The following is a 14,139-nucleotide window of genomic DNA, read 5'->3' as shown; positions in this document are numbered from 1 at the left end:
CCGTACAGACTCGGGAGAGGCGAAGGTCGAGAGCCATGCGTCCTCCGAAACACAACCCAACCAAGCCGCACTGCTTCTTGACACAACGCACATCCAACCCGGAAGCCAGCCGCACCAATGTGTCGGAGGACACACCGTACACCTGCCGACCTGGTCAGCATGCACTGTGCCCGGCCCGCCACAGGAGTCGCTAGTGCGCGATGAGACAAGAATATCCCTGCCGGCCAAACCCTCCCTAACCCAGACGACGCTGGGCCAATTGTGCATCGCCCCATGGACCTCCCGGTCGTGGCCGGCTGCGACAGAGCCTGGGCCCAGAATCTCTGGTGGCACAGCTAGCACTGCGATGCAGTGCCTTAGACCACTGCGCCACCCGGGAGGCCCTGTGTCCATGTATCTCTTTGGCATCGGCTAATTCTAGCATTACTTCTTAGAGGTAAACAGTTACTTTTGACAATAGAGTCTAGATTGTATTTGGGGGAGGGGAAAAAAGTAGTCTCAATTTACGATAAGCTGGTCTTGGGTATCACTGTATGTAGCCTAGTGCACTCTCTTTCAACAGGAAAGGTCTCCTGCAACCTGTTCAGGGCTTCATCGTTGCTTGTGAACTCCATGCTCTGTGTTCCCTACCATACCCACAGCATTGCTGGGAATCGGAGTTGAGACTTCATTCCTTTTTCCTCCGGTGACTGTCTGATCGGAATGAATTGCTTGCGTTTTTCCCTCAGCTTAGCAGACAGGTCCAGGACGAATCGAATGGACTGGCCATGAATTTTGATCTCCTTTTCCCCAATCTAACATTCAATCTAACTGTAACTGAATGCCTCGATGCCTGATTTATATAGCAAGCCATGGCCATGTGACTCACTGTCTGTAGGAACGATACATTTCATGAGCAGGGTGTACATTGCCTTCTCGTAACCTAAGGCTAACTGGCGACTGAGTGTATAGTGCACTACTTTTGACCAGAGCTCCATGGGCACAGGTCAAAAGTAGTGAACTATAAAGGCAACAGGAATAGCATGCCATTTGGGACAGTCATTGACTCGTATGGTGAATAAACAAAAGTATTGTAGACGTTAGCTCTGACCCTGACCGTGTGGTTTACTCCAGGGTGAAGTTTCCCCATAGGTACAGATCTATGATCTGCTCACCCTCACCCAATCCTAACCTTAACCATTAGTGGGGGGAAATGCTAAACCGACCCATGATCAGCATCTAGAGGCCACTAACTAACACAGTGTGTGATTTACTCACTTGACCAGCTGGAAGGCCTCAGGGAGCACGTCGGCGAAGGCAGTACGGTAGACAATGGCATTTTTCCTCTTACAGTTCTGAATGACATCATTGGCGAGGTAGAACAAATTGAGACGGTGAGAAGCCTCAGCTGCCAGGAGAAAGGAGCAGGAAAAAGGAGGGAGAGAGAGAATAGTTGAATTGAAAACTTAAGTGGTGGAACTGTACAAAAATTGAGCATGACAAGTGTTACACACACAAATACCATACAACTTCCTATTTGTCTAGCCTTTCAGTACCCGACACTGACACTACTACAGCATTAGGCTTATATAGGTAACTGCCAAAATAAAAGGTAACACCAGTGTCTTAATAGGGCGTTGGGCCACCACGAGCCACCATAACAGCTTTAATGAGTCTTGTCCTAGATTCTACAAGTGTCTGGAACTCTATTGGCGGGATGCGACACCATTCTTTCACAATCAATTTTATAATTTGGTGTTTTGTTGACAGTGATGAAAAACACTGTCTCAGCCACAACTCCTGAATCTTCCGTAAGTGTTCAATTGTGTTGAACTCTAGCGACAGACAGCCATGGAATATGGTTTACATCGTTTTCATGCGCATCAAATCATTCAGTGACCACTCGTGCCCTGTGGATGAGGGCATTGTCATCCTGGAAGAGACCACTCCCATCAGGGTAGAAATGCTTCACCATAGGTTGAAGGTGATCACTCAGAATGGCTGGGTATTTATTGGTGTTTACCTTGCCCTCTAAGGGGTTGACTGGACCTAAACCATGCACCCCACCTGCTTTCAATATACTTTGTATCCCTCATTTACTCAAGTGTTTGCTTTATTTTGGTAGTTACCTGTACATTACCTTCTCGTAACCTAAGGCTAACTTGCCTGCGTTTCGTACAAACTAGGCTACTCTTCATCCTGTCCTGCACTGATTGAAACCATGTTTTGGGTGGTTTAACAGATGCATGCCGAAAGCCTTGCTCCAGGTCCAAGATACCCTGGCCTTGAGCCTGGGCTGTTCCACTTTCAAAGGCTGTGACACAAAGCTTTACCCAAGGCCAAGTAGGCTCTACATTTAAAACTGACAAAATAAGAAAAAAAAAGAATGCTTATTTTGCTTTCCCCTCGTTGTCAAACTAACCCCAACCTCTCAATACCTTTAGCAGGTGATGACGGCATCATTGTCACCGATACTGTTATGGTTCTATATAATACCAAGACAAAGCACTGCAAATACCAGACAAATCCGAACAAAATTTGGTTTACAAAAGAACCAAGATTACATTTTTTCCGAGGGTCCCATTAGCTTTCAAATATCTGCAAGCCATCTCCCCAAAAAATTGTCTTCAAAGATTTCACTTGCGTTCTAAACAAAGCAGCATTTAATAGGCTACCATGAAATTTAGCCACGCTATTATTCAAATCAGACTCCCAAAGCGGTTGAACAACTACAGTTAGCTTAAAAAGTATTGGGACAGTGACCCATTTTTTTAATTTATTGGCTCTGTACTCCAGCACTTTGGATATGAAATGACACAATGTAAATATGAATAGAATATGTTTCTAAACACTCCTACATTAATGGGGATGCTACCATGATTACGGAAAATCCTGAATGAATCCTGAATATTGATGAGTGAGAAAGCTACAATAACAAGTGAGGTTAGCATTTGGGGGGATGACATGATGATTTCTGCCATAGAATCCCTTGGGCGGGCAGCCTAAGCGTTTTTTCGGGACACCAAAGTCCAAACTAAAAACAATATTTAAAAAAAAAAAAGCTTTCAGTTAAACATAAATGACTACAACCAAATATAAAGTATTTGGTAAAAAAAGATAATGGACCTACAGTGCCTTCAGACAGTATTCATATCCCTTGACTTTTTCCAAATTTTGTTCCATTAACAGCCTGAATTTAAAATAGATTACATTTAGATTTTGTCGTCACTGGCCTACACACAATACCCCATTAATGTCAAAGTGGAATGATGGTGTTCGACATTTTTTCAAATTAATACAAAATTAAAAGTTGAAATGTCTTGGGTCAATAAGTATTCAACGCCCTTTGTTATGGCAAGCCTAAATAAATTCAGGAGTAAAAATGTGCTTAACAAGTCATATAATAAGTTGTATGACCTCACTCTGTGTGCAATAATAGGGTTTAACATAATTTTCTAATTACTACCTCATCTCTGTACCCCAAACATACAATTAGCTGTAAGCTCCCTGAGTCGATGAGTACATTTTAAACACAGATTCAACCACAAAGACCAACCAGGGAGGTATTCCAATGCCTCGAAAAGGGCACCTATTGGTAGATGGGTGAAAAAAAAGACATTGAATATCCCTTTGAGCACGGTGAAGTTATTAATTACCCTTTGGATAGTGTATCAATGAACCTAGTCACTACAAAGAGACAGGCGTCCTTCCTAACAGAGTTGCCGGAGAAGAAGGAAACCGCTCAGAGATTTCACCATGAGGCCAATGGTGACTTTAAAACAGAGGTTAATGGCTGTGATAGGAGAAAACTGAGAATGGATCAACAACATTCTAGTTACTCCACAATACTAGCCTAATCGACAGAGTAAAAAGAAGGAAGACGGTACAGGATAGAAATATTCCAGAGCATGCATCCTGTTTGCAACAGGCACTAAAGCTCTACTGCAAAAAAATGTGGTAAAGCAATTAACTCCTGAATACAGTGTTATGTTTGGGGCAAATCCAATCCAACACATTACTGAGTACCATGCTCCATAATTTCAAGCATAGTGGTGGCCGCATCATGTTATGGGTACATTAAGGAGTTTTCCTGGACAAAAAATAAACACAATGGTGCTAAGCACAGGCAAAATCCTAGATCAAAACCTGTTTCAGTCTGCTTTCCACCAGACACTGGGAGATTAATTCACCTTTCAGCAGGACAATAGCCTAAACCACAAGGCCAAATCTACACTGGAGTTGCTTACCAAGAAGACAGTTAATGTTCCTGAGTGGCCTAGTTACAGTTCTGACTTAAATCTACATGAAAATCTAGGGCAAGACCTGGGGGGAAAAAAACATGTTTTCACTTTGTCATTATGGGGTAATGTGTGTAGATGGGTGAGAGAAAAACATATATTTAATACATTTTTAATTCAGGCAATAACAACAAAATGTGGAATAAGTCAAGGCAGTGTTTCATCTGCATTCATTTAAGTGTGGCGATGCGCAACGGAAGACAATCATTGCTGCCACACCAAAAAAAAAAAAGCATCCTATTTCTTCCAAACATAGTTTTAATAAAGTTCTGTAACTAGCACATTCGCTATTCTTGGTAAATACACTGCTCAAAAAAATAAAGGGAACACTAAAATAACACATCCTAGATCTGAATGAATGAAATAATCTTATTAAATACTTTTTTATTTACATAGTTGAATGTGCTGACAACAAAATCACACAAAAATAATCAATGGAAATCCAATTTATCAACCCATGGAGGTCTGGATTAGGAGTCACACTCAAAATTAAAGTGGAAAACCACACTACAGGCTGATCCAACTTTGATATAATGTCCTTAAAACAAGTCAAAATGAGGCTCAGTAGTGTGTGTGGCCTCCACGTGCCTGTATGACCTCCCTACAACGCCTGGGCATGCTCCTGATGAGGTGGTGGATGGTCTCCTGAGGGATCTCCTCCCAGACCTGGACTAAAGCATCCTGGACAGTCTGTGGTGCAACGTGGCGTTGGTGGATGGAGCGAAACATGATGTCCCAGATGTGCTCAATTGGATTCAGGTCTGGGGAACGGGTGGGCCAGTCCATAGCATCAATGCCTTCCTCTTGCAGGAACTGCTGACACACTCCAGCCACATGAGGTCTAGCATTATCTTGCATTAGGAGGAACCCAGGGCCAACCGCACCAGCATATGGTCTCACAAGGGGTCTGAGGATCTCATCTCGGTACCTAATGGCAGTCAGGCTACCTCTGGCGAGCACATGGAGGGCTGTGCGGCCCCCCAAAGAAATGCCACCCCACACCATGACTAACCCACCGCCAAACCGGTCATGCTGGAGGATGTTGCAGGCAGAACGTTCTCCACGGCGTCTCCAGACTCTGTCACGTCTGTCACGTGCTCAGTGTTAACCTGCTTTCATCTGTGAAAAGCACAGGGCGCCAGTGGCGAATTTGCCAATCTTGGTGTTCTCTGGCAAATGCCAAACGTCCTGCACGGTGTTGGGCTGTAAGCACAACCCCCACCTGTGGACGTCGGGCAGACACATGTTGAGCAGACATGCACATTTGTGGCCTGCTGGAGGTCATTTTGCAGGGCTCTGGCAGTGCTCCTCCTGCTCCTCCTTGCACAAAGGCGGAGGTAGCAGTCCTGCTGCTGGGTTGTTGCCTTCCTACGGCCTCCTCCACGTCTCCTGATGTACTGGCCTGTCTCCTGGTAGCGCCTCAATGCTCTGGACACTACGCTGACAGACACAGCAAACCTTCTTGCCACAGCTCGCATTGATGTGCCATCCTGGATGAGCTGCACTACCTGAGCCACTTGTGTGGGTTGTAGACTCCATCTCATGCTACCACTAGAGTGAAAGCACCGCCAGCATTCAAAAGTGAGCAAAACATCAGCCAGGAAGCATAGGAAGTGAGTGGTCTATGGTCACCACCTGCAGAACCAATCCTTTATTGGGGGTGTCTTGCTAATTGCCTATAATTTCTACCTGTTGTCTATTCCATTTGCACAACAGCATGTTACATTTATTGTCAATCAGTGTTGCTTCCTAAGTGGACAGTTTGATTTCACAGAAGTGTGATTGACTTGGATTACATTGTGTTGCTTAAGTGTTCCCTTTATTTTTTTGAGCAGTGTATATCATCTGTCTGGGTTCAACACAGTTCTGAAGGTTATTTAGCTCTGTGAGTTGTGGCATTGTGTTGCTTAAGTGTTCCCTTTATTTTTTTGAGCAGTGTATATCATCTGTCTGGGTTCAACACAGTTCTGAAGGTTATTTAGCTCTGTGAGTTGTGGCAGGCAGCCTGCAACTCAAGAAACACAGCATGCCAGTGACCAGTGCTCGATACAGACGCTCTGCGGCGCAAAACACAATTCACTTGAATCGCTTCAGAATGCACCTACGCGAGAAACGGCATGCCAGGGACCAGCAGGCAATACAGAAGCCCTGCAGAGCGTAACACAATTCACATGAATCACCTGCGTGCTTCTGCGAGAGAAACTGCAAGAAAGGTACGTTAGCTTGTTTGACTAAGATTAGTTAGCCAACTACAGTGGGGCAAAAAAGTATTTAGTCAGCCACAAATTGTGCAAGTTCTCCTACTTAAAAAGATGAGAGAGGCCTGTAATTTTCATCATAGGTACACTTCAACTATGACAGACAAAATGAGAAAAACAAATCCAGAAAATCACATTGTATGATTTTGAATGAATTTATTTGCAAATTATGGTGGAAAATAAGTATTTGGTCAATAATAAAAGTTTCTCAATACTTTGTTATATACCCTTTGTTGGCAATGACACAGGTCAAACGTTTTCTGTAAGTCTTCACAAGGTTTTCACACACTGTTGCTGGTATTTTGGCCCATTCCTCAATGCAGATCTCCTCTAGAGCAGTGATGTTTTGGGGCTGTCGCTGGGCAACACGGACTTTCAACTCCCTCCAAAGATTTTCTATGGGGTTGAGATCTGGAGACTGGCTAGGCCACTCCAGGACCTTGAAATGCTTCTTACGAAGCCACTCCTTCGTTGCCCAGGCGGTGTGTTTGGGATCATTGTCATGCTGAAAGACCCAGCCACGTTTCATCTTCAATGCCCTTGCTGATGGAAGGAGGTTTTCACTCAAAATCTCACGATACATGGCCCCATTCATTCTTTCCTTTACACGGATCAGTCGTCCTGGTCCCTTTGCAGAAAAACAGCCCCAAAGCATGATGTTTCCACCCCCATGCTTCACAATAGGTATGGTGTTCTTTGGATGCAACTCAGCATTTTTTGTCCTCCAAACACGACGAGTTGAGTTTTTACCAAAAAGTTATATTTTAGTTTCATCTGACCATATGACATTCTCCCAATCCTCTTCTGGATCATCCAAATGCTCTCTAGCAAACTTCAGACAGGCCTGGGCATGTACTGGCTTAAGCAGGGGGACACGTCTGGCACTGCAGGATTTGAGTCCCTGGCGGCGTAGTGTGTTACTGATGGTAGGCTTTGTTACTTTGGTCCCAGCTCTCTGCAGGTCATTCACTAGGTCCCCCCGTGTGGTTCTGGGATTTTTGCTCACCGTTCTTGTGATCATTTTCACCCCACGGGGTGAGATCTTGCGTGGAGCCCCAGATCGAGGGAGATTATTATGTCTTCCATTTCCTAATAATTTCTCCCACAGTTGATTTCTTCAAACCAAGCTGCTTACCTATTGCAGATTCAGTCTTCCCAGCCTGGTGCAGGTCTACAATTTTGTTTCTGGTGTCCTTTGACAGCTCTTTGGTCTTGGCCATAGTGGAGTTTGGAGTGTGACTGTTTGAGGTTGTGGACAGGTGTCTTTTATACTGATAACAAGTTCAAACAGGTGCCATTAATACAGGTAACGAGTGGAGGACAGAGGAGCCTCTTAAAGAAGAAGTTACAGGTCTGTGAGAGCCAGAAATCTTGCTTGTTTGTAGGTGACCAAATACTTATTTTCCAGCATAATTTGCAAATAAATTCATTAAAAATCCTACAATGTGATTTTCTGGATTTTTTTTTCTCATTTTGTCTGTCATAGTTGACGTGTACCTATGATGAAAATTACAGGCCTCTCTCATCTTTTTAAGTGGGAGAACTTGCACAATTGGTGGCTGACTAAATACTTTTTTGCCCCACTGTAATTAACTAAATAAGCTAGCTATAACCTAAAACTCTACTAACATCATTTAGATCTATAATATTGCTTCCACATTTGTAACAGCAATTAGCCATCCAAAATCCAGAAGTATTTTTTTATTTCACCTTTATTTAACCAGGTAGGCCAGTTGAGAACAAGTTCTCATTTACAATGGCAACCTGGCCAAGATAAAGCAAAGCAGTGCGACAAAAACAACAACACAGAATTACACAAACGTTCAGTCAATGACACCATAGAAAATAAAGATTTTTCTATTTATGTACAATGTGTGCATGTGTAGAAGAGTAGGGATGTAGGCAATAAATAGGCCATAGACGCAAAATAATTACAATTTAGCATTAATACTGGAGTGATAGATGTGCAGATGATTATGTGTAAGTAGAGATACTAGGATGCAAAAGAGCAAGAGGGTAAGTAATAATAAGGGGATGAGGTAGTTGGGTGTGCTATTTAAAGATACAGCGATCAGTAAGCTGCTCTGACAGCTGATGCTTAATGTTAGAAAGGGAGATAAGTTTCCAACTTCAGTGATTTTTGCAATTCGTTCCAGTCATTGGCAGCAGAGAACTGGAAGGAAAGGCGGCCAAAGGAAGTGTTGGCTTTGGGGGTGACCAGTGAAATATACCTGCTGGAGCGCGTGCTACGGGTGGGATTTGCTATGGTGACCAGTGAGCTGAGATAAGGCGGCGGATTTACATAGCAAAGATATATAGATGACCTGGAGCCAGTGGGTACGTATCGGCCTCACGGCCTTCGCCAGAGCTTTTTTTTTTTCAAGCTCTGACGAAGGCCGTGAGGCCGATACGTAAGCTTATTAAATATCAGTGATACTATCAAGAGCAGTGTGCGGTTTCCTTTTTCCTTCATCCTGTTTCAACTGTTGCCATGCACCTGCAATAAGATTGCTCAGTTGTGCGAGTGCCTTCTGAATTTTTCTACACTGTAACTATGAAATAACACATATGGAATCATGTAGTAACCAAAAAAGTGTTAAACAAATCTGAATATATTTTATATTTGAGATTCTAAGTTGCCACCCTTTGCCTTGATGACAGCTTTGAACACTCTTGGCATTCTCTCAACCGGCTTCATGAGGTAGTCACCTGGAATGCATTTCAATTAACAGGTGTGCCTTGTTAAAATATAATTTGTGGAATTTATTTCCTTCTTAATGCGTTTGAGCCAATCAGTTGTGTTGTGACAAGGTAGGGGGTATACAGAAGATAGCCCTGTTTGGTAAAAGACCAAGCCCATATTATGGCAAGAACAGCTCAAATAAGCAAAGAGAAACGACAGTCCATCATTACTTTAAGACACGAAGGTCAGTCAATCTGGAAAACTTCTATAACTTTTAAAGCCTGTATGGTCAAATTGCTGAAAAAAAAAAAAACACTACTAAAGACATGAAGATCAGTCAATCTTGAAAATGTCAAGAACTTTGAAAGTTTTGTAAAGTGCAGTCACAAAAACCATCAAGCGCTATGATGAAACTGGCTCTCATGAGGACCGCCACAGGAAAGGAAGACCCAGAGTTACCTCTGCTGCAGAGGATAAGTTCATTAGAGTTACCAATGTCAGAACTTGCAGCCCAAATAAATGCGTCACTGAGTTCAAGTAACAGACACATCAACTGTTCAGAGGAGACTGCATGAATCAGGTCATGGTTGAATTGCTGCAAAGAAACCACTACTAAAGGACACCAATAAGAAGAAGAGACTTGCTTGGGCCAAGAAACACGAGCAATGGACATTAGACCGGTGGAAATCTGTCCTTTGGTCTGATGAGTCTAAATGTAATATTTTTGGTTCCAACCGCTGTGTCTTTGTGAGACGCTTAGCAGGAAAACAGATGATCTCCGCATGTGTGGTTCCCACCGTGAAGCATGGAGGAGGTGGTGTGATGGTGTCGGGGTGCTTTGCTGGTGGACGAATATGTAGTAATTTATTTAGAATTCATGGCACACTTAACGAGCATGGCTACCACAGCATTCTGCAACAATAAGCAATCCCATCTGGTTTGCGCTTAGTGGGACTTTCATTTGTTTTTCAACAGGACAATGACCCAACACACCTCCAGGCTGTGTAACATGCTGACCAAACCGGACTCACGCGTGCGCCATCGTGCGCATGTTGATTTTGTACCCCACACATGATCAGGACACGCAGCTTGAAATATCAAAACAAACTCTGAACCAATTATATTCATAAGGGGACAGGTCGAAAAGCATTAAACATTCATGGCAATTTAGCTAGCTAGCTTGCTGTTGCTAGCTAATTTGTCCTGGGATATAAACATTGGGTTGTTCTTTTACTTGAAATACACAAGGTCCTTAACTCTGACAATTAATCCACAGATGAGAAAGGAATTTGGTTTACCGTTATGTCATCTCCCTTCCTTCCTCAGGCTTCTTTTTTACTTCTTTGGACTTTATATGGCGGTTCGCAACCAACTTTACCAACTTTATTACCACAACCGACTGGAGTGGGGACGTCAGTTCATTTTTCAATCATCCGCGTGGGTATATGCTTCGAAAAACCAATGAGGAGATGGGAGAGGCGGACTTGCAGCACGTTGAGCTTCACAAATAGAACCAATTTCTATTTTAGCGAATGGCCACGGAGACGCTCGCTGAGGCGCGCGAGCAGTGTGGTTGCAATGATTGAAAAACACGTGTACATTTATTTTGCAACACTCCCACACGCGACGCAAGCGGTGTAGTCAGCATGTAAGGGCTATTTGACCAAGAAGAAGAGTGATGGAGTGCTGCATCAGATGACCTGGCCTCCACAATATCCCGACCTCAACCCAATTGAGATGGTTCGGGATGAGTTGGACCGCAGAGTGAAGGAAAAGCAGCCAACAAGTGCTCAGCATATGTGGGAACTCCATCAAGACTGTTGGAAAAGCATTATTCATGAAGCTGGTTTAGAGAATGCCAAGAGTGTTTAAAGCTGTCATCAAGGCAAAGGGTGGCTACTTTGAAGAATCTCAAATATAATATATATTTTGATTTATTTAACACTTTTTTGGTTACTACATGATGCCATATGTGTTATTTCATAGTTTTGATGTCTTCCCTATTATTCTACAATGTAGAAAATACAGAAAAACCCTTGAATGAGTAGGCGTGTACAAACTTTTGCCTGGTACTTTAGTTGAAACTATAATATTGATATCATAAGTCCTTGCATCCTTAGCTTTGTCTATGCATTTGATAGTGGTTACATTTCTCCAGCCCCATCTCTCAGCTTTCTCCACATAGGCGTGGAGATCGCTTTGTTATTGTTTCAACAGCTGTTTGCCACTTTAAGGACTAAAACATGAGCAGCATCAAACAGTAATTTACAGTTAGGCATACTTTAGCAGTACTACAACAATAATCACATATGGTTTCTAAAACACTGCACATATTGAAATGATCAATATGGACTACCAAAGCTCATTAACAAAAATGCAGAGGAAAGCATATAGAATACCACAGTATGTGTCATAATACCCATAAAACCTAGCGGTTAAACAGAAAAATGTTTCCAACCATTTTTTCACCATTCATTTTTCCCATAGGGGATTTTAGAATCACTTCAAATAAAGGCTATGTTTCGTGTAGGCTTACACTAGCGTGACGTTTTGATAACCGTGTAAATCTCTCTAGGACAAGGTGACTTTTATCAATATATTCACCTATATTTACCCCCCCAAAAAATGCACGCTAATTAGCTGCTAATGTGGCTATCATAAAGAACTCCAAATGCCATGATGATCTGGACAAGACTGCCGAATCGAGGCAAAGCTAAGAATCTCTCGATTAACTATCTAATGCTAGCTAAATGTGGTTAGTAATGAATAAGTTGGCTAAATGTAAATGTACCTGTTAACAAAGGTGCCAGCTAGACATGAGGTGCAGGAGCTCGCAGGGATTTGTAGTTTTGTATTATGTCTACTTTGATGTTAGTTAGCTATTCAAATCAGAGAGTAAATAGAGAAGAATATATTGACAAAAGTCCAAGAGATTTACATGGTTATCAAAACGTTACGCCAGGGTAAACCTACACGAAACACAGTCCTTATTTTAAGTGTTTCTAAAATCCCCTATGGGAAAAATGAATGGTGGAAAAAACGATTGGAACCATTTCCCTGTTTGACCGCTAGGTTTTATGACACCTCCACTGTAGGGCTTTATAGCGGCAGCACAGCGTGTTTCAGTTTCTGGGAGAACACAATACATCCAGGCATCTGCAATTATCGGCAATAATAATTGCTAGTATCATACACAAGCATTATACCCTCCTATAGGCCTACAACAACTGAAGCTCCCAAAATGAGAGGTTAGCCTACTCATGTCTGCTCCTCACACGTTCCTATATTTAGTGTGTAATAACTACTATGTAGTAAACAGTAAGTTACACGAGAAATAACATCAATAACGTTAACTAGTGTTTGACTTGTTACGTTACCACTTAGCCTAGCTACATGTTTATAAAAGTTACTAACAAGTTAACTAGCTCGAGAAATGGCTAACATGTATCTTGATTATTTTAGTGTTTTGGACACATCTTCTAATTCAAACTGATGATTGTGATTCTAATTCCATCCCATCAAGACCACTAAGAACAGAGAAAGGTAGCCATCCATCCAGACAAAAACCAGGGATGGCTTCAAGGAATGTGAAAGTCTGAACAGGAGAACCTATTCCAGGGTAGAATTTATAGCGAAAAGCTTTACACTAAGTTACATCTATGCGGAGAATACTCGTTAACTAAAGCCATTGTTTGTCAACAACTGACCAGATACGTTGTAACAAACATTTGCTAGTTAGACGTCAACAGCTTGTAGTGACAGCATTTGTCTTGCTGGGACTCCAAGTCCTAGCTAGCAAGGCAGCATTTACCTAGCTTGCTAAGAAACTCCAGGGTACTATTTTCCGCACACCCGCGTTAACTAACGTTACCTAACAAACTAGCTTTTGTTTCACATGACATCCCTGTCTTGTGCACCAATGTCACGAACACACACGTGTTATTCTAGCTAACTAGATGAGATGGTGTCAACAATCGGTAACCATAGCTGCATTTGTTAATATAAGTTGCTAGCTAACAGTTATCTAGCTAAAGTTGGCTAAGCTAGCCAGGCAAACCAGCTAACGTTAGCTAGCTAAGATTAGCAACTCACATTTCCTCAACCATTTCATCCAGTAACGCACGATAAGACTGTGGTATTTCTTGTTCTCGATACACCAATTTGATAGTCCTTGAATTGATTCCATTGTGTTCGACACTCCTTGAAACCGTCGGTCCAAAGTTGACTCTAGGGCCGCAGGCGAACCACGACCGTGGCCGCTTGACGCGCCAGACCCTGCAGCCATTCTCCAGGCCTTGAACTGACAAGCTAGCTGGTTCTTGCCTGTCGCGCGTTGTGATCAACCTATAGTCAAGAGTGCACTTGTGCGGAATGGTGCCGCGCTGGCTGTACACATTAGTAAATTGCTATTGTTTTAACAGTACATTCAGTTATTACTGTACTTGCTAACGATTACGTATATTATGTCATTGGTTTTATTTCAACAACTTGTGCAACAAAGGAATGTATTATTATAGAGTTGGTTGGTCGTTACTAGAAAACTCATTCAAAACAGACGATTTAATGTGAATGTAGCGCCACTATGTGGCTAAATAGCTGCAGCTCAGCATGGCCTGTCACTAAAATCATGCATCTTTCTTTCTTCCCCTTTACATTCCAAGATCACTTTCCTAACTCCCTTCCCTCCTATCCTAGCTCCATTTCCTTCTTTCCTATCTTCTTTTCCTCTTTTTAAAAAATTCCTTTCTTTCTTTCCTAGCATACTTTCATTGATCCTTTTCTTCCTTTCCTCCACTCCTTTGCTTTCCTAGCTCCCTTCCCACCTATCCTTTCCTAACTGCCTTTGACTTCTTCCATGCCTAGCTTCCTTTCCTCTTTTCCTAGCTCTTTTCCTCTTTTTCTAGTATTTTGTTTTCATGTT

At 42.5% G+C, this 14,139-nt stretch overlaps 1 protein-coding gene across 1 annotated transcript in view; it reads right to left on the bottom strand.

Moving 5' to 3' along the window:
- The window catches only part of LOC106588187 (regulation of nuclear pre-mRNA domain-containing protein 2), a 31,316-nt gene extending 17,589 nt beyond the window's left edge, over positions 1-13,727 (bottom strand). Inside the window, exons 1-2 of the mRNA XM_014176924.3 lie at positions 13,311-13,727; positions 1,258-1,387 (exon numbers count right to left, since the gene is read on the bottom strand). Coding sequence (XP_014032399.2) covers positions 1,258-1,387; positions 13,311-13,503 — 323 coding nt within the window. The 5' untranslated portion in view covers positions 13,504-13,727. The remainder of the gene's footprint in view (positions 1-1,257; positions 1,388-13,310) is intronic.
- Between the last annotated feature and the right edge of the window lie 412 nt (positions 13,728-14,139).

The sequence above is a fragment of the Salmo salar genome, chromosome 27 (genome assembly GCF_965601325.2).
Source record: "Salmo salar chromosome 27, fSalSal1, whole genome shotgun sequence".
Taxonomy (NCBI): domain Eukaryota; kingdom Metazoa; phylum Chordata; class Actinopteri; order Salmoniformes; family Salmonidae; genus Salmo; species Salmo salar.
This window is presented reverse-complemented; position numbering and strand designations above follow the sequence as displayed.